Here is a 21,591-nt window from a genome sequence, read left to right on the forward strand (position 1 = left end):
CAAACCTAGGGTACTGCAATACCTCGGCTGAAGGATCCTTAGTCCAGGTCAAGAGGAAAAATTACTTGTTGAGGCCAAAGGTTGGTCAGTATGATGGTATGTAATGAAGCCCCTTAGTAAAGCTGTAGCACTTGGGTTCTTTTAACAACAAAACAAACAAACAAAACCCCAGGAAGACAAATGGAATGAGGGCATAGCTTAAAACCCTGGGAAGAATTTAAAATAGCATTTAAGGATTGAAATCAAAAGGAAACCCTCTGTCAAATGTCTATTCCTACTGATGAAAACAATTTGGGGGTAAGGTTCTCTATGGTGTGATTACAATTGTTGAGGGCAAACGCCCACTACTTCTTAAGAAATCCAGAGACTTTTGGAAAAGGTGGGGCTGAGTCACTTACAGACAGGTGTCTACATTAGTGAGGACTTACTGGCTGAAGAGACAAGAGCATGACATACATCTTAGGCCACTCTCGGCAGAGTAATTTAAGGATCCCAAATTATCCCAAGGCAGTTAGAGGAGGTTCTCATCAGATCTTTTTTATTCTTTTTTTTTTTTTTTAAAGATTTTATTTATTTAAGAGAGAGAGAGAGGGCACAAGCAGCAAAGGGAGAGGGAGAAGCAGGCTCCCCGCTGAGCAGGAAGCCTGATGCAGGGCTTGATCCCAGGACCCTGAGATCATGATCTGAGTTGAAGGCAATTAACAGACTGAGCCACCCAGGTGCCCTTCATCAGATTTTAATGGTGACTAAGAAACTTTACGAACCATTAGAACTTTGGTCAGCAGTACATAACTTAAGGCAATAATGTCTCTGTAACAATTTAGCAAAATAATATGGCAAGGAAAAACAAAATATTTTTTCAGAATTTTGAACAGCCCCCCACCCCCGGCCCCGTTTCTTTTCCTCATTTTTAAAATGCAGACTGCATCCCAAACAAGTTATTTAAATATTAACAATGATCAAATAGGCTGCTCCTATCCAGGAAGGTGGCATGAATAAGAACCCTTGAGCTCTTAAGAACCAGGACTCAATTTTTTAATTTGTAAGGTTGGAAAAAAACAACCTACCCTGCAAATTCATTAGGAAGATTAAAACAGAAAGCCTAACACAATGTCTAGCATTTCATAAACAAACTATTCTTATAATATAAAAATGCATTTTTTTTTTCTGGACCCTGGGTGGCTCAGTTGGTTAAGCGCCTGCCTTTGGCTCAGGTCATGATCCTGGGGTCCTGGGATAGAGCCCCCACCTGGGGCTCTCTACTCAGCGGGGAGTCTGCTTCTCCCTCTCCCCTTTCCCCTCGCCCCTGCACCTCGCTCGTGCTCTGTCAAATAAATAAAAAGTATAAATAAATAAAAATGCATTTTTTTCAATGAATCTTAGTAAGAAGAGATGCTGTGTTATAATCAAAAGAAATCATAGTGGCTTGCAGAATTTCTCTTACTGCAGTAATTGGCTAAGAGGTGGTATCTTTCTAAAAAGAAAGACCTTCCAATTTTCCCTGTAAAAACTGTATATTGATTATAAACTAAAAATACAAAATGGACTAAATTGCTATATTCAGGCATGCAGCCTTTTAGTAAAATTATTATTGGTTAAATTTTATTTATTTTAATAAAGTTCCCGTCAAAATCTTTCAACTTCTGAGAGGTGAATAAGATGCTTTTATGATTTTCATCTGAAATGTTCATCAATCCTCAAAGGTAGTACCAAAATCCAAACAATGATGGAAAGCAACCATATTTCCCCATAACTTTGCATATCAACAAAGAACATTTTTTTCAAACCTTTTCCCATGCACAAACAGTAGTACTGAACCTGTAATTCTGATTCATTACTTTATAGAGAAAACAAGCAGAACAATTAAGTGACTTGTCAAGGTCATGTTATTGACCGCAATTTTTGAGAGGAAAAATAGTAGATTCTAAAAATTATAAAAATGAGCTTGACATTTATCACTTACCAAAATCTAGGGCCGATTAATAAACAGATGGCATGCGAGCAGTTGGAAAAGGAGGTTAAGTGTGGTTTCACTAAGAATAAGGCATTTCCAGCTAACTTCATTTCCTTTCTTGGAAATTAAATAAATTTAATATATTAGCAGATTAGGCTACTTCCATAGACAGTGCAATCTGCTTGTCTGTCAAACATGACAAAATTTCTTACAGTGTCCTTTTAGGAGAGATGAAAAACCATGAGCACATAAGTGATTGGCAGTTGCTTCTACGGCTGTCCCTGAAGTACTGATTAATGGATCAAAGTCACCGGGAGCACAGCCTCCAGTGGCATTCCCACGAGGGTCTGCCTTTCATCTTGTTCTGTTCAATATTTATCATAAACTTGCACAAAGCCACTAACTACTACAAGCATGCTTCATCAAAACTGAAATGGACACAAGGCCAAGAGAAAGAATCAGAACTCGTGAGGACCTTTAAAAGTAAAATCGAATAAGGATGAATGCAGTGCTTCAATGAGGTTACGGAGAAATTGTCTAAGTAATTTTAGGAATGGATTTGGCTTGCCAGCAATGCCTGTAAAGTTCAGCAAGAGACAACAGTATGATATGCTTCCCTAATGGTGATGGTAACAGATAACATCAACATATTCCAATCGTAACAGTCATGAGAATCACTCTGAAGCTGGCAATAAAGCCTCTGGACCCTGCTCTTGTCAGACCACCGAAGAACTCTGTTTAGTGCTGAACAATGTATTTTAAGAGAGGGAATCAAAGGGCCAATGCCAGGTTGGTCTGGAATGGACATCATGTGAGAACTGAGAAAAATGTGAAGTCTGAGGGAAGGTATGAAGAGGTGACCACACAGAAGAGACAGGACCGGGCGCCTGGGTGGCTCAGTTGGTTAGGCGACTGCCTTTGGCTCAGGTCATGATCCTGGAGTCCCTGGATCGAGTCCCGCATCGGGCTCCCTGCTCGGCGGGGAGTCTGCTTCTCCCTCTCCCACTCCCCGTTTGTGTTCCCTCTCTCGCTGTGTCTTTCTCTGTCAAATAATAAATAAAATCTTAAAAAAAAAAAAAAAGAAACAGGACCTTTCTGTCTAGTGTCACATGTGCTATTTATAAACACACGTGGGTGACACACTTCTAACAATGAAATCCATCCCTTGCGGGAGTGCTGAGTGGCTCTAACTCTGGAAGCAGTGGCTGGATAAAAATCGTATGACAATTATACAAGGATTTGGCACTACAGAAGAGGTGTGCCAACCCTGTCTCTAGCTCCAAGGCTATTTTCTAGCACGTATCTATTCTATTAAGGGGGAAATCACAATTCTAAACATTCTAAAGCTTCTAAACAAAATGGTTCATTTTCTAATTTAATATGTGCATAATCTATCAGCACTCAATTTACCCTTCTGAAATGGGTGAGGTCTTTGAACCCTCTGGAAGTCATGAGGAATCTTCCTCAACAGGTAGATTTGGTAACAGTTCTATGCCTGATCTGGAGGAAGCCACTGAGGCGAGGTGGGCCTCTGTCCCAGAACTTTGAGTCAGAACAGAACTATGCAGCCCTGAGTCAGTGTGGAAATCAGGCTCTGCTGAACCCACAGGATTGCTGAGAACATTTAGGCAGGAGAGGGCAGGGACTACTCCTTCAGAGCCCTTCTAGAAGTCCATCAACAACTTCTGTATAGCTGGGCTGTTAGGGCCTTCCTGGGTCACAGTTCAAGGACTATGAAATCATGTGCCCAGGCACCTATTCCAGGCTTTTTTAATAGCTGTGTTCTTTGCCATTAATGCTAAATCCTCTAGGGGTTTAAATTATAGAAGTGATGTGACTGCACAATTAAATATTAGAAATGACCACTGAGTACATCCTGTTTATTGTTTATGATTTACACGGAAAATGATGGACTGGGGTTGTTGAACAATAAACCAATCAATACACTTAGACCTGGGCTTTTGAAAACTTGCATTCCATTTTAACAGTTCATATATATTTAACAGCTTATATATAAATCCAAATCACAAATAATCTTAAGAGTTAGTTAGCTCAGAGATAAACAATTAAGAAACACAACAGAAAACCACATGGATCTACCTTTAAATATCAGCATTCATATTACAAGGAAAAGAAAATGTTTAAAAAAAATAAAATTAAGTCAAGTCACTTAACATAGAGAAATAAGAGAAACAATTATTTTTACCAATATTTATACTTATTCCTAATTTACCTTCATATATTCTTAACTTTTTCAAAAGGATCAAACAGTATTTCAGAGGATCAAACAATATTTTGGTATCTGAACTTTTCTACCTTTGCTTGTATCAACTTGTTACCATGAAAATCCTAAAATCTGAATTTTCTTAAAAAAAATTTTTTTTAAGCCAACTCTTACTCAACTTTTCTCCTTCATAGCAGCTGTTTATAGATAGTAGGGAGCCAAGAATGAAGGATAGAAACAGATGGAAAGCAAAAAGTACAACCGCTATCTTAAGTTCAGCTCTCAACACTACTGGCTGAGTTTGGAACCAAAACCTCTTAACAACTGGCAGATAATAGCTAACTCTTAACAGGCAAAGAAGAAATATTTTCTTTGGGACAGCTGCTACTAGGAGAAGAAAACTGATGGCCCTTAATACTGCCTAAATATAATTTGTGGCTTACTACAGAGCAATCTGTAGCAATGTCAGTTTAACCAGTACGCATCACAACTGATCAGTATTACTTAAAGGAAACAAACAACAAAAAAGAAACAAGAAAAAGAAAAGAAAAAATAAAAAATCACACTAGTCACAAAGTTCCACAATATACACATGAGAATTAATTTTAATCTGATTTGACTCCTTGACACTAACTGATCATCAATGAAATATGGTATGGAAAGATCACAGAGTAGAAAACAAGCAAAGATTAGTTTATACAACAGTGACTATATACATCAGAAGGAAAACATGCTAGCTAATGCAACATTAAGGCCTGAATGTAAGCATTTCCAAAGTCACAGAAGCCCCAAAGAACCCCTAAATTACAAAGTCACCACATTACATGCATGCAATGTTCAGTTTTGTTTTACCCATAAAAGGATACACAGTATTTTGCTGTAAATACCAGACACACATTTACAATATATGCAAAAATTAGAATGCAAGTGTTATGTTCCTTATATTTAAGCCTCAAATGTGCCAACAGTGAAAATTCATTTAAGAATGGAGACAAGAGATGGAATATAAATACTCAGAGAAATTACACAAATAAAATGTAATTTTGCATTTGGGAAGCCATATAAATTTTCCTTTTACGTGTCCAAACTAAATAATCAATGTACTACTCAGATGGATGTACACTCACTACGTGCTTTACAATTTTACTTGCTCAAATGTGGTATTCTAACAGCTATCATTCTCGGTACTGATAGCAAATCACATCTGGAAGTTAAATATTATGTCCATCTTTGTACATATTTGCCTACTGGGTGTAATCACCTAAATGGAAAGCTGTGCAATCTTATTTTGGGGTTATATAATTATGGATGACCCTAAAGGCCAAATTTCCCATAAAAACAACTAAGGAAAGCTCATTTCTTCACTTTCATAGGAGAGTCTGAACAGAACTGTTTTATTAGAGGGTAAATCTGGGGTCAGGGTCTTCTTTTCCCTTTTAGAGAAAGGAACCATGTTACATGTTCAGTCCTGCTCATAGTCACTAGGTGATCATATAATCTACTCCCTTTTCACCCAGGGTTTAGTTTAGTTTAATTCGAAACAACCCCTTTTTATTATTTATTTCCAGGTGAATAATTTTATCAAAATAAATTAGTGTAAAGAAACAAATGCTGAAAATGTATTGTGAATAATCGTTGTTCAGGAATACTTTAAAGGAATAAATTACAACACAGTAAGGTTTAGATATGTTGTAAAAAGACATGGCCAAATCTGTCCTATACCCCATCAATTTTATGCTTTATACAGGTTGGTACAATTAACCCTCCAGTTTTTTTAAGGATCAGATTTCCTCTTGGGATGCAACAGAATGAATGTTTAAACACTTTGATGCATGTTTTCAGACTTTCCAAAATATTTCGGAACCAAAATTACTTTAAACAAACTGTATCTAATATTTATAAATTTATAAACATACTTATTTATAAATTTATAAATTAAAAAACCAGTATTTATTTAACAAATGTGCCATGAATATTCTCAAGTATAACTGTAACCAGGCAGAAAGAGAGAAAGGATTTCATAAGGCCATCTAATTCATCTCATCATATCAAACACTGAGCACACTAGATTGTTCAGAAGCTTTACTAACCTTACCAGAAGGACCAACCATAGTAAAACACTCATGCTTTGCTAACCTTACTTTAAGCACATCCACCATTTAGAAAAAGGAAAAAAAAAAATTTTACTGTCTAACCATTCCAAGGGGATTACGTTCAAGATTTTAAAATTTTGCGACGTTTAAGCCAAAATTTTGGCCTTGGTTTGGCATTCTAAAAAGTCCTAATTTTAAACAAAGATGGAAGAGTAGACACCTTCCTAAAGAAACCACTCAGTATTATGAACCAAGAGGTTCTGATATAGCAAAAGCAAAGCAACCAATGAAAAAAGCATGTTTTAGAATTCTTTTTATTTCCAATGAAACCAAATTTTACTACTGTTGTGATCACAGTCTTCACATTTGATGCAAATAGGAGAGCTTAATTATAATCACTTAGTGGCAGTACTTCGGACAAAACCAATAATATGTGCCACATATATGATTATTTCTTCTGGAGAGAGTTAATTTGGTAAGCTTGACTTTACAATACCAACATATTCAACAAAAGAAAATGGATGCACTGCTTCAACATTCAGCTTGAAAATGTTTAGTACTTTTTGCGAACCTAAATTTAGTTTAGAAAGGTTAATATTCTTCTTTCTAAACTATGGCATAGACTATATATAGCATTTTAAATTTATTTATATATAATTATTTGCACATCAGATTGAGAAGGAATTTGCAGATTGACTTTGACAGAGTGATCTCATTCAAGGGTTAAGGTTTAGGGGGCTTCCGCAGAGCTGTCGCCAGAAGGGGGGACCTCCTGGTCAGGCTCGGAGGACGCAGCTGCCGATGCCTCGATGACGGCAGGTGGGAAGTGGCGGCGGCACACGGGGCATGTTCCCGACTGGAGGGGGAGGAAAACAAGGTCAGAGCCAAAGGAAGGGTCCTAACTGCCACATAATATCTTAGCAAAGAAAAAAAACCAGTATCGGTATCCTAAAAACAAATCAAAAAACTTAAAAAAACAAAACAAATCAATCAACTTCAAACCCACCCAATCCAGAGAGACAAAATTGTGATGCTATTTCCTCTTTATCCCAATCAGATTCTAATTTCTTTGAGGGTGAATAGCGTCTCCTAATCGTGTTTGTACCTTTCAGGTCAGTCATCTTTCATTCAGGATTAACAGAGAGTCTACTACACTCCTTGCTCAGCACCGGTGCTATGGTGGAATGTGAGCAAGGAGTCACAGTGCATGCCCTCACCTGAACTGAATTAGCTTTATTATTTACTCCATGATGCCTACATTAGAGAAACCACAGACCTGATTAATTCACATATTTGTAACACCAAATCATCCCCTAGGACGGACTTCCCTTACATATACCGAAGCCTCCAGTGTACGTCAAAACAGATGGGCCTCAGACCTTTTTTATTAGCCATCCTTTTCAAAAAGATATGGAGAGTTAAGTGCCTTCTAAATGATGAAAGAAATCAACTGTAGAGCTAGGAGGGAAGATGGGACAAGGAAAGCAGTCATACTCTTGAGTATATCTTTGGACCAAAGATGATAGAGATGTGTCATCCGGTGATAGATTATCCCCTCGAGAATATGTTTTCTCCCCCAAAGAGACAGCCCTGATAGAAATCATGCTGTTAAACAAAGATTTGTACCTTGGGGATTTTTTCCCCAGAGGAAAGGCTTTTTCTTGACAGGAAAGAGACGAGGAGATTATTACTTGGGGTTATAGCCAAGTCAATGACAATTCAAAGCTGTACAACATATATAATGTTTATAATTCAAGAATTTAATTTAGCAAGCATTTATTGTGCACCTGTCATACGGACTGGGCCTGAACAACATTTTAGAGTCAGATGAGTGTGGTCTCCATCAACCCCATACCAGCTGTGTAGCCTTGGATGAGTAAAAGTCATTGGAAAATGGGAATAAGGATATGTCCCAGTATGTCCCAGAGTTATTGTGAGAATTAAATGAGAAAATACACAGGTCATCTACCAGTGCCTGACACATAGCAGGAACATTTAGATCCTTCTTCAGGCTTAGATACTACCATGAGAATTTAAATAAAGGGGATATGAAGGACAAAAAAGGTGGAATTTAAGCTGGCCCTATCTAGATCATCTAATCTTACAGATGGTACAGGGGAAAAACTACACCAGCTAAGCAAACATAAACAAATGTACAGAGGAGTAAATGTAAACAGACAGGCTGGGGGCTAGATTGCAGAAGGCCTTGAAAGCCGAGAGAAACTTCAGATTTTATAATGGAATGGTGAACATTTCTGCATTGGATTTTACAAATCTTAAGTAGAACTTTGACAACCATGAAGTGGCAGTAGAAGGGTAGCAAACAGCAAAGAAAGAGAAAGGAAAGAAAGGAAAGGAGGACGGAGGGGAGGGAGAAAGAAGGGGAAAAGGAAGAGAGTGGCTGTAGGGAAGAGAGGGCGTTATATCCCTAAGTAAATAAGCTGTGAAAGTGATTTGGGAATTTCTACCTTACTGCCTGTAAACATACTTTATGTAAAAATAGAGTTCACAGAGAGGATTTAAGTAAGACTCTTTTGTTCTCAAGTGATTCAAATGTAGTTAAAAATTACTGGGGAAATATTTAGGGAGAATATATACAGCTGGAATAGGAGGTACCTGGTAGATTATTACATACTTCTCATATACATTTTCAAAGACAATGATTTGTATTAGCAGAATATCTGTATATTATTATAGTACTTTGAGTAGTGCCAAAGGCTTTTTTTTTTTGCTTATGATATTTTTGAAAACACATTTCAGGGATATGATTAAAGATCTAATTAGCTTTATCCTAAAATGATTTTTTGATACTGAATCATTTCCAAAACTAATTAAATATGTCAAGCAATTAGTGTTGTCTATCTTATTTTTTAGAAATGTTAGTAAAATAGTTTCATATTATCATTAATCTGTAATCACTAAGACGTAATCAATTTTTAACACTTAATTAAAAAGTACTGCAAGTATGTAGCTGAATAAAATAGGCTTAAAAGATACTATCATCATTAACTTTCAGGAGAACTATTAAAATATTAACTTCAAAAAGTAAAAATAAAACTCACCTTCTGTAGCCAAATTGAGACACAAGGTTTGTGAAAGAAATGGTGACAGGGAAGCTCTGTTGCTATATCATCCTTAATATACTCACTGCAACAGATTGGACAGCACTGCTCCTGACCAATTGCTGAAAACAAAAAATAATGTGATCAATCCCACAGAGTTCAATCTTAATAAAACTGAAAATCAACATATTAACTCATAGATGATACTTATGATAGAAGAACTAATCTTTGAAAAAGTAATTGCCAAACATGTTTCTGTAATATATGACAGTTCAGAATTTAATAAATATTGCTTTTGTAGAAAAGTTGGCTGGGGCACATTTGTTCCAGCCCATGACTTAATAAGTTAAAAATATTCTTCTACTAGGTGAAAGTTTGTCAGAATTTGGTTTCATAGAAAAACTAATGAAAGTTTCTAACAGTCAGTATTTTATCTTTCAGGTGCACTGATAATATACTTACACATGCAATGCGTCATTTGACATTAGAGATCAACTTTGCCCTTACCAGTGTGGTCTTCAAGAACAAGGGTCTCTGGAAGACCATCAATGCTTTCCTTACTGGCTGGTGGATTGGCCACCTCAACATCCACTGCAAGAGACTCTAAATGTGCCAGTGCAGTCTGAAAAAGAAGTCACAGTTCCTTGTTAGAAAACACTTTAAAACTAAAAAAAACCTATTTTTTGAGGTATCTTTCAAAATTATATGCATCACTATTCTCTTCTGCTTCAGTCCCCTGTCCTTTTTGTCTCCTCCCAAAAGGAACCACCATCACACCAAAACATCAAAAAACACACCAAAAAAAGCACCAAACTTTTCACAAGAACAACAAAAATCTATCTTGTCTCAATAATCGTCTACTTGCCCACCATTTTTGTATCTTCAGAAGAGTGGTTACCTCTTCCAACTTAGGAGTTCCTGTGTGCAATCAATAACATGAAAGAAAGTAAACACTTTTGGACAGGCTCAACCTTTGAAAGATAAGGTTACCAGATGATGTTAAAGGCATAGAAGCAAATAATGTATTCCTGAATGGCTATATCTATCACTGGCATAGAATCAGCAAACCCACATGACTAGTTCACTAATATTACTAGATTATCTGGGATGTGAACTTTATTAGGGGTTCAATGTCTATATAAAGCTACTACTCTAACAAGGATGAAAGGAACAACAGATCATATGACCGCCTAGTATAATCCTTTTGTGGCTTGATTAGCCCTTCCGGCTACAATTAAATTAGAACTATAGGTGGGACCTGTATTCATGGGACCTGAAAGGGAGAAACCCAAATACCCATCAACAGATGAATGGATAAACAAAATGAGGTTGGTAAAGTATATAGTCAAATTCAGAGTATTATGACACTATAATGTGGTAATGTGTCAACTGCTTTATACTAGTATAAAGGTTAAAGGACAAGAGTTATCACTATAGCTACAATAACTTGTTAATGGTATACAATATAAAAAGAGGTAAACTATAACAACAAAAATATAAAAGGGAGGAATAAGAACAGAGTTTTTGTATGTAATATTAGTTGTTATCAGTATAAAATACAGTGTTAAGATATTTTATGCAAGCCTCACTGTAACCACAAAGCACAAATCTATGTTAGATTCACAAACGATAAAGAGAAGGAAATCAAACAATACCACTATGGAAAATCGAGTCACAAAAGAAGGCAGCAAGAGAGGGAGAAAGGAAAAAGAGAACTACAAAAGAGCTAGACAACAATTAATAAGATGGTATTAGTTAAGTCCTTACTTATTAATAATTATTGTAAATGTAAATGTACCAAATTCTCTAGGCAAAAGGCACAGAGTGGCTGGCTGGACTGAAAAAGCAAGACCCAACTATATGCTGCCTACAAGAGACCCACTTCAGCTTTAAGGACACACAGGCTCAAAGTAAAGGGATGGAAAAAGAAATTCCATGCAAATGGAAACCAAAGAGAGCAGGGGTAGCTACACTTGTATCAGAAAAAATAGACTTCAGGCCAAAAGTGGTAACAAGTGACAAAGAAGGTTATTTTTTAATGATAAAGGGTCAATTCATCAAGAGGATATAGTAATGACAAATAAACATGCACCCAACATTAGAGAACCTAAGTATATTAAGCAAATAAAAGCAGATCTGAAGTGAGATTATACAACAATAAATAATAGTAGGGGACTTTAATACCTCACTTTAAAGAATGGATCACCCAGATAGAAAATGAAAAAGAAAACATCAGACCTGAAGTATACTTTAGATAAAACAGATCTAAGAATATACAGAAAATTCCATATAATAGCAACAGACTACACATTCTACTCCAGCGCACACAAAATATTCTCTAGGATAGATCATATGACAGGTTACAAAACAAGTCTTAGCAAATTTAAGAAGACTGAAATCATACCAACTCTCTTTCTGACCAAAATGGCAAGAAACAAAAAAATCAACAATAGAAAGAAAATGGGAAAATTTATAAATATGTGAAAATTAAACAACACACTCCCGAACAACCAATGGGTAAAAGAAGAAATAAAAAAATATCTTGAAACAAAAGCAAATGGAAACATGTCAAAACGTATAGGATGAAGCAAAAGCAGTTCTGAGAGGGAAGTTTATAGTAATAAATGCCTACATTAAAAAAAAAAAAAAAGATCTCAAATAAACAACCTAACTTTACACTTTAAGGAAATAGAAAAAGAAGAAAAACAAAGTCAAAGTTGGCAGAAAGAAATAACAAATACTAGAGCAGAAATAAATGAAATAGACATCAGAAAAATAATATAAAATATCAAAACTAAGAGCTGGTTTTTTGGAAAAAAAACAACACCAAAATGATAAATCTTTTAGTTAGACTAAAAAAGAAGAAAAGACTCAAATAAAATGAGAAATGAAAGAAGAGGACTTACAACTGACACTACAAAAATAAAGGATCATAGGAGACTACCATGAATAATTATACACCAACAGATTGGATAACCCACAAGAAATGGATAGACTCCTAGAAACATACACAACATGCTGACATCAAGAAGAAATAGAAAATCTGAACAGACTAACATAAGTAAGACTATTCAATCAGTACTCAAAAATTTCCCAACAAAGAAAAGCCCAGGATCAGATGGTTTCCCTGGAAAATCCTATCGAACATTTAAAGAATTAAAGCCAATCCTTTCCAAGGTCTCAAACTCATTTTTTGAAGCCAGCATTATCTTGATGCCAAAGTCAGATTAGGACATAAGAAAGAAAATTACAGCCCAATAACCCTGATGAACATAGATGTAAAAGTCCTCAACTAGGGCGCCTGGGTGGCTCAGTTGGTTAAGCGACTGCTTTCGGCTCAGGTCATGATCCTGGAGTCCCTGGATCGAGTCCCGCATCGGGCTCCCTGCTCTGCAGGGAGTCTGCTTCTCCCTCTGACCCTCCCCCCTCTCATGTGCTCTCTCTCTCTCTCATTCTGTCTCAAATAAATAAATAAAATCTTAAAAAAAAAAAAAAATCCTCAACTAAATACTAGCAAGCTGAACTCAACAGCACATGAAAAGGATCATACACCACAATTAAGTGGGATTTATCCCTGGATGCAAGAATGGCTGCAACATATGCAAATCAATAAATGTGATATACCACATTTATAGAATAAGAGATAAAAATATGATCATCTTAATATATACAGAAAAAAACATTTGACAAAACATCCTTCTTTCATGATAAAAGCTCTCAACAAATTAGGTATAGAAGAAATGTACCTCAACATAATTAAGTACCCATATATGACAAGACCAGAGCTAATATCATAAGCAACAGTGAGAGGCTGAAAGCTTTTAAGATCAAGAACGCCCACTCTCACCACTCCTATTCAACACAGTACTGAAAGTCCTAGCCAGAGCAATCAGGCAAGAAAAGGAATAAAAAGCATCCAAATTGGAAAGGTGTATTTGTCTGCAGATGTCATCTTTTATACAGAAAATCCTAAGGACTCCACCAAAAAGCTGTTAGGACTAATCAACAAATTCAGGGAAGCTGTATGGTACAAAATCAAGATATAGGAATCAGTTGTGTTTCTACACATTAACAATGAAGTATCCGAAAAAGAGATAAAGAAAACAATTCCAATCACAATGCATCAAAAGCAATAAAATACTTAGGAATAAACTTAACCAAGAAGGTGAAAGATTCTGTTTACTGAAAATTGAAAGATGTAGGAGACTGAAGATATAATGGAAAGATATTCCATATTAAGGAACTGGAAAAATTAAAATGTCCATACTACCCAAAGCAATCTACAGACTTAATGCAATTCCTATCAAAATTTCAATGGCATTTTTCACAGAAATAGAAAAAAATCCTAAAATCTGTATGGAACCACTAAAGACCCTGAATGGCCAAAGCAAAGAACAAAGCTGGAAGCATCACTTTCTGATTTCAAACTGTGCTACAAAACTGTAGTAATAAAAAACAATATGGTACTGGCATAAAAACAGACACACAGACCAGTGGAACAGAATCAAGAACCCAGAAATAAATCCTGGCATATATGGACAATTAACATTTTTGACAAGGGAGCCAGGAATATTCACTGGGAAAGGATACTGTCTTCAATAAATGATACTAGAAAAACCGGATAATCACATGCAGAAGGGTAACTGCATGCATGAAACTGGACCTCTACCTTAACACCACTCACAAAAATTAACTCCAAATGGATTAAGGACTTAAACATAAGATCTGAAACCATAAAATTTCTAGAAGAAAACACTGGTGCTTGACACCGAGCTTGCCAATGATTTTTTGGGTATGACAACAAAATCACAGCAACAATAACAAAAATAAGTGGACTACATTAAATTAAAAAGCTCTGCATGACAAAAGAAACCATTAACAAAATGAAAAGCTAAACTAGAGTGCAGGAAAATATTTGCAAATCATATATCTGATAAGGCGTTGATATCTGAAACATATAAGGAACTCATACAACTCAGTAAAAAAAAAAAAAAAGAAATTTAAAAATGGGTAGAGGAAATGAACATTTTCCCAAAGACATACAAATGAATAAGTACACGAAAAGATGCTCAACATCACTAATCATCAAAGAAATGCAAATCAAAATCACAATGAGGTATCACTTCACAACTGTTACAATGGCTATCACCAAAAAGAGAAGAAATAGTCAAGTGTTGGCAGAGATGTGGAGATAAGGGAACCCCTTGGGGACTGTTGGTGGGAATGTAAACTGGTACAGACAACAGTATAAAAGTTCCTCCAAAAGTTAATAGGACTACCATATGATCCAACAATTTCACTTCTGAGTATATACCTAAAGAAAATGAAATCAGGATCTTGAAGAGGTATCTGCACTCTTATGTTCACTGCAGTATTATTCACAATAGCCAAGATAAACAACCTAAGTGTCCATCAACGGATGAATGGATAAAGATGAGGTACCTATATATACACACTGGAATATTATTCAGCCATAAGAAAGGAAAAAAAAAATCCTAAGTGAAGTAAGTCAGAGAACGTAAGTACCGTATCATATAACTTACATGTGGAATCTGAAAAACCTGAACTCACAGAAACAGAGAGCAGAATGGTGAGGAATAGGGAAAGCGGGGAGATGGTGGCCAAAGGGTACACACTTCCAGTTATAGGATGAATAAATTCTGGGGATCTAATGTATAACATGATGATATAATTAACAATACTGTATTATATACCTGAAAGTTTCTGAGAGTAAAAGTCTTAAATGTTCTTACCACAAGAAATGGAAATTATGTGAGGTGATGGAGGTGTTAACTAACCCTAAAGTGATAATCATTTTGGTCTATGTAAGTGTATCAAACCAACACTCTGTATACCTTAAACTTACACAATGTTATATGTCACTTATACCTCAATAAAGCTGAGAAAAATGTGATATATACATACAATGAAATATTATTCAGCTTTCAATAGGAAATTCTGACACATGCCACAATACAGATGAACCTCTAAGGCATATGCTAAGTGAAATGAACTAGTCACAGAAGAATAAATACAGTATGATTCCACTTAAATGAGGAACCTAAAGTAGTAAAACTCACAGAGACGTAAAGTAGAATGGTGGCTGCCGTGGGTTGGGGAGAGGAGGGAGTAGGGAGTTACTGTTTACTATGTACTTAACGCTACTTAACTGTACACTCAATAATGGTTAGAGGGATAAATTTTACATTATGTGTATGTTACCACAATAAAAAGCAAACTGGGCCTCTCATGTAGGAGGAGGATTCTGCCTGACGGTTAATATTGCCCTCTCTTGGATGGCAGACATAACCTTTGGTATACTCTTCAGGATTTAGCCCAGATAATCGCACAATGAATTCTGTCTTTCCAAAAAGGATTTGAGATGACTTACAATAGAGGCCAGGGCCAAGGCCTAAGCAAAGTCAGAACTAAAAAAGGAGAAAGCAAAAAAGGTTCATCATAAGAGTTAGTTAATATAGTTAATAATACTGAACACCAATTTGACTCTGAATTTGCAGAGACTGCAAAAAGAAAAACGGTGTGCCAGAAAAGGAATTACTGACTCATAGCTCCAAATTCACCTTTCATTTCTGTTCTGTTAAAACAGATCTGGGCCTTTTGAATATTCTTCTCTTGTTGGCCAGCATGACCTTAGGTTTTGTCAGTAGAGGGCTCTAGAGAGCTCTCACAGAAGGACTTTGCTTCTTGGTTCTAGTGGGCTTGCTGGCCAGGCCCTAGTAGCATTGTTAAGGGTTCCCTATCGTGGGCTTCTGCATCACAGATGACCTCTCCAGCACGAGGCTCCTCTAGTGTGAGTGGCTTCTCCAGCGCCTGGCTCCAAAAGCACATGCCATTTCTCCAGAGCCTGACCAATGCAGTGTAAGGTGGCCAGCAGCTTCCCCTGGCACCTATCTTGGGTGGCTTTGCAGCGGTGTGCTTCCAGTTAGTCACCTCCCTATAAAGTTTCTCTAGCACTCCAGAGGGCAGATTTCCAGCAAGTTCTGCCAGCAGAGTCGCACAAGCACTTCTCCAAGAGCCATGGCTGTGCCCTCCCCAACAGTCTGGATCTCAGCCCGGGGCGGAGGCTGGGGTGGGGTGTGTGTGCTCTACCTCAGTCCTAAGATTATTCTGTAAAGCTGCTATTCCTGCTCCTGGCCAACAGGAATGGAATGTTATCAATCCAAAGCCTGATTACAAATAATCACATTAATCACAATCAAACTACCACTGCGATCCATTGCAATGAAGTGCAAACTAATACATGTGTCTTGGGAGCCCAGGTGCCTGCTGCACTTGACCTTATGGCAATAATGACGACTATAAAATCTAATGTGGGATGGAATCCTTTAGAGTGCCCAGGCTCACATCCGAAGGTAAAAAGACAAACCCGGGCCCATCAACTCTCAGAGCCAGGTACTATGTAAGAACCACAGTTTCCATGACAGCCCTAGAACATCTTATCTCTGAAAATCAAACACAAAATATAATTGTGTGAACTGCTAAATGAAAAGGAGAGTTTAATTCTGTCTTGTCAAGTTTCTCAAAACTTGTGTCACTGATTGGTTCAATCAGGATTCTGATACTTAAAATGGGAACATCTGGTTGGACTCAGAGGAAACAGACTATTTTGAATACCCAAGTCACTCAGAGCCTCCTTTTTTCAGTAGTGCTTCTATGTACCCTCCACAGACCAGCTTTCCTCAACTTGAGAATCCTGTGATAATCTCGCTTGGAGTGTACATCTCGTATTACATCTATGCCCAACAGTGAAGTTATCAGAAAATGACAACATCCAAAAAAAAGGGCAGGATGATTGAGAACACATACTCTTCAGGAATGTAGGTTCGGGTCACTCCACCAAGTAAAGAATCCTAACCAGCTGAGATTCTTGCCAAAGGCACAGAAAACATGGAATGGGTTCCCGAAGAAGGAAACCACAGCTATCAATTATAGCCTGTGACCAAATATAAAAACAAGGACTGGGAGGTTTTGCATATTTTCTATCTGCTTGTTATGTGTTTACTTGTATCTGCTAACCATTTTCTTTTTCTCTCTCCTTCCCATTTTTATTTCATATAGCAGTTAACTTTACAATTTAATCTTTATGTAAGAGAATATTCAGTGTGCCTGACTGAATTTGTAGAGTAATTAATATTTAGTGATGGATATAATGACCCTTGGGAGTCTGTTCATCTGCTCATTCTTGAGAAAGGGTGAAAACTTCATTTTAAGAATAGCTATCTATATCTCATTAGGTGGAATAGTCGCATTGCTGTTGAAGGGAGTTCAAATGTGTGTAGAAAGGTGTATATGGGATCCAGTTCCAATTGGTTCTCCAGTTATCAATTACTGCTCCTCAAATCCAAATTCACTGTTTTTGCCAGCTCTGTGAAAATGGATTTGGGCTATTTAAGTATTTTCCTCTGATAGCTGTCACAGCATTAATTAAACTTTGTTCATCGAAGACGCTGCAGAGACACTGCAGAAGGAAAACGGCTTTGCTTCTCATCCCAGTGTGCCTGCTTGACATAGGCTTCCATGGCATGCGTGGTTTTCTCCAGCAGCAGATTTCTGCAATACCCACAGCTTCTCCAGCATCGAGCTCTTGTAATGCATGCTGCCAGCAGCGCTCAGTGGCCAGTAGCTTCCCCAGCATCCACCCTGGACAATTCTGCAGCACAGTGCTTCCAGTTAGACATCTCCCTATAAATAACTTTCCCCGGCAGCACCCCAGGGCTGATTTCCAGCAAGTTCTGCCAGTGTAGCACTACAGTGACTTCTCTGCCACTCAGCAAGCCACAGCTGTGCCATCTCCATCAAAGTGTGAATCCCAGCCCTGGAGTGGAGTGGGGATTCTTTCTTAGGCGATCTGAGCCTGACATGTGGTGGCCATTCCTTATATGTGCTTTTTCTATATTCTTTAGAAATATCTTTATTCCTAAGTAAATCCTTGTTACTCTAATCCCCCAATTATAGTTAACAATTCTTTAAACTTTCCCATCAGGAAACAGAAAATGTCCCTTCTTTCTCATATAACTATAATCACGAATCTCCTCCGATTCCCTGTGTACTTCTCAAGACAGACTGTAAGAATTCATCTAATACCACACATTAAAAAAAGGGGGGGGATACTATTTATAGCAAGTTCCATTTTTGGTAGGATACTTACGCTTTGATACATGTTTGTCTCAATAGGTTCATTATTCCTTTCTGATGATTATCTGCACATTTGCAGTGCTAATACATACCTGGAATTTCACATATGTAAAAATAATTTATTGGCTTGGTACTGACAAATACTTAAGGTGATGTGGAGTCACTTATAAGCAACAAGAGTAAGAGAGACTGATTTAAAAACACTGCTATGAAAATCCATAAAAATACAAAAATCTATCTATACCTCAGGCAGTATAATATATTTTCATAAGTTAGTCCAAGTGTTAGAAAGACAACAAGATGGACTAAATAGCACAACTGGAATATACTTAGGTTTAAAGTAGCATAATCTTTTGTCAGTACAAAATTTAGTTTTTAAAGAATAAAACACAATTTAGTTTAAGAATGAAGATTTATAACAAGTGATTTCACACTGATTTTGAATATCACTGAACCAGATTTGCTAGATGATTACCACCTGTTTGACTGATCTGACCTTTCAATACAGCCATTTATTGAGAGCTTACACTGCACCAGCTATGTTACTAAGTGCTTTAACATAATGTCACAATGATCCATAAGGTAAATTTTATTATTCCCAATTTGTAGATAAGGACCTGAAACTTAAGGAGGTTAAATGAACGGTGCAAGGTCACAGAGCCTAAATGAATCTATCTAACTCAAAAGCACATGCTCTTACCTCATGTACTACTTTCCTAAAGCCGATAACCCAGTGTATATGAGGTGCTCTGTAAGTGTGTAAAGACTTTCCAGAGGTCCATGGGCATGGAGAGTCTTAAGAGACTCAATTTCAATCCAGTTAACTTTCTTTTATAACCTTTCCTCAAACTGATCTGCCTAAGAATGTACCTGCATCAAAGTACCATGCTGGTTCTCAGTTACCATATTCCTTTTTATATTAACCTTTTCCTCACTTTATAAATAAAAGCATACTTCTTACCCAATCAAATGGACAATCTGAAATACTGGGGTCAAACTGAAGTAATGACTGAATAACATTTTTGTAGGTAGGTTCCAGTCATCTGCTTTCAAAAAAAATTGGAGGATCTAGACAATCTGTCAAGTTGATGTGATTTTGGCAAATATCTCAGAAAAACTAAGTAACATTGCTATGATAAACTCCTTCTATCCCCATCAATTTATTATGTGAACAAGGTTTCTCAAGCTTACATTCATAAAGATGAAAAACAAAACTGATGTTGAGCTATATCTCATTTTAGGAATAAATAGAATTCACTCATAAACATAATAAGGAAGGAAAAAAGTCTCCCTCTATCTCATTAAGAAATACATTTCTGGTCAAATTTTACTTTATGTTTCAATATTTATCAACATTAATAAATTTGTTTTTATTAACTGGTTGCTACAAACAATTTTAACTCTAAGTCAATTTTTTTATATTTAAATGCTTTTTTTTTTTTTTAAGATTTTTATTTATTCATTTGAGACACAAAAATACAGAGAGAGAGAGAGAGAGCATGAGCAGGGAGAGAGGCAGAGGGAGAGGGAGAAGCAGGCTCCTTGCTGAGCCAGGAGCCCGATGTGGGGCTCGATCCCAGGACCCCAGGATCATGACCTGAGCTGAAGGCAAACGCTTAACCATCTGAGCCACCCAGGCGCCCCTATATTTAAATTCTTGAACATGTTTTTATTGCAAAGAGGTATGATAGGGTAAACAATATTGTTTAGGGTTTATGCTAAAAAATTTTAGATGTCAACATAAATGTGCAAAGGGAAGTATTTTTTTCAAAACTGGTTTGGAGTAAAAAGCTTTATTATCATTGTATCAAACAGTTAAAGATCTTAAATATTTTGTCCTGTTCGTATTCAAATTTGAAACAAGATATGAGGCAAATGTTTATTGTCAATATTTTCACCAAAAGCCTCTATCTGGAAAAACAGATCAGTCTGGTATTAGGAAAATAACAGAAATGAAAACAACCAGTGCTGCGAAGAGATCAAGCTGCTTGAGAAAAAAAACAAACAAAAGCACACAGTTTGTCTTATTAGTTTTTTGTTTCATTTCAAGAACGTTGTCAAATATTATAAATTATTTCAGCTTCATTTTTCAAAATGATTGAATAACTGAATACTAGACACAGAAAAGTAGATTTCTAGAGAGTGATAAGAAGATGGAACTGTACCGATTGTCAACTGAATTCAAATAAAATAAAGCAGAGCACTAAATCTGAGGAAGCTGCTAAGCTGTAGTGAAGGGAGACACTTAGCAGCCCATTAGTCAGATGGAGGAGGATAGATGGGTCAGAATGACCTGTCACTGGGTTCCCGAAGAGCAGCAGCCAACACTGTGGGGACTGTAAGTTTTGCCCGCTCTGCTAGTGCCTTTACACGGTATGACATACCCCACCCACCCGACCAATCTTTCTGCTAGAAGCCAATCAAATGTCACATTTCCTACTGGTAACAAATAATGAAACTTCTATTTTAATTCTCAAAATTTCTTTTTAAAGATCTCTCTATACTGTAGGAGATCATAAACCACTAGCATACTAATGGGAAAAACTGTGTAAGCACTGTGAAACCAGACTCTAGGATGTATATATTCCATTGTGGTCACTTAAAATTTAATTGAACTCAAGGAAGTTAGTGATCCTTCATCTTTATATATTATATGTCTGATACAAGCTATCACACTGTGCCACTATTTCATGTGTCAGAATTTAGTAAGGCAAGGAATAATCTGGGAAAAGTCATAAGTGTATTGTCTTATGATGTTCTTTCTGACTTTTCTCCTAGTACACAGTAATTCCTGCTGTGGTTACTTTAAAAAAAAGATAAACCAAACAAAGCATGTAACTGATCAATGTTCTCCATGGAAGATTACACACATGTAATTCATTTTTGTTCTCTTACTTTTGACTCATTCAGTTATTTTTCTACTTTGGAAATCATTTCAGAAATATAACTTCAAGAGGGGCACCTGGGTGGCTCAGTCGTCAAGTGTCTGCCTTCGGCTCAGGTCATGATCCCAGGGTCCTGGGATCGAGCCCCGCATCGGGCTCCCTGCTCCGCGGGAAGCCTGCTTCTCCCTCCCCCACTCTCCCTGCTTGTGTTCCCTCT

General features: G+C 36.9%; 1 protein-coding gene across 1 annotated transcript in view; it reads right to left on the bottom strand.

Annotated features, from left to right (window-relative positions):
- Window positions 1-3,804: 3,804 nt before the first annotated feature.
- PJA2 (praja ring finger ubiquitin ligase 2) overlaps window positions 3,805-21,591 on the bottom strand; it is a 71,307-nt gene continuing 53,520 nt past the window's right edge. The window contains exons 8-10 of the mRNA XM_045899777.3: window positions 9,841-9,955; window positions 9,334-9,455; window positions 3,805-7,127 (exon numbers count right to left, since the gene is read on the bottom strand). Coding sequence (XP_045755733.2) covers window positions 7,002-7,127; window positions 9,334-9,455; window positions 9,841-9,955 — 363 coding nt within the window. The 3' untranslated portion in view covers window positions 3,805-7,001. The remainder of the gene's footprint in view (window positions 7,128-9,333; window positions 9,456-9,840; window positions 9,956-21,591) is intronic.

This window comes from Mirounga angustirostris, unplaced genomic scaffold (genome assembly GCF_029215605.1).
Source record: "Mirounga angustirostris isolate CCGP_5_RB_7025 unplaced genomic scaffold, mMirAng1.0.hap1 SCAF_7, whole genome shotgun sequence".
NCBI lineage: Eukaryota > Metazoa > Chordata > Mammalia > Carnivora > Phocidae > Mirounga > Mirounga angustirostris.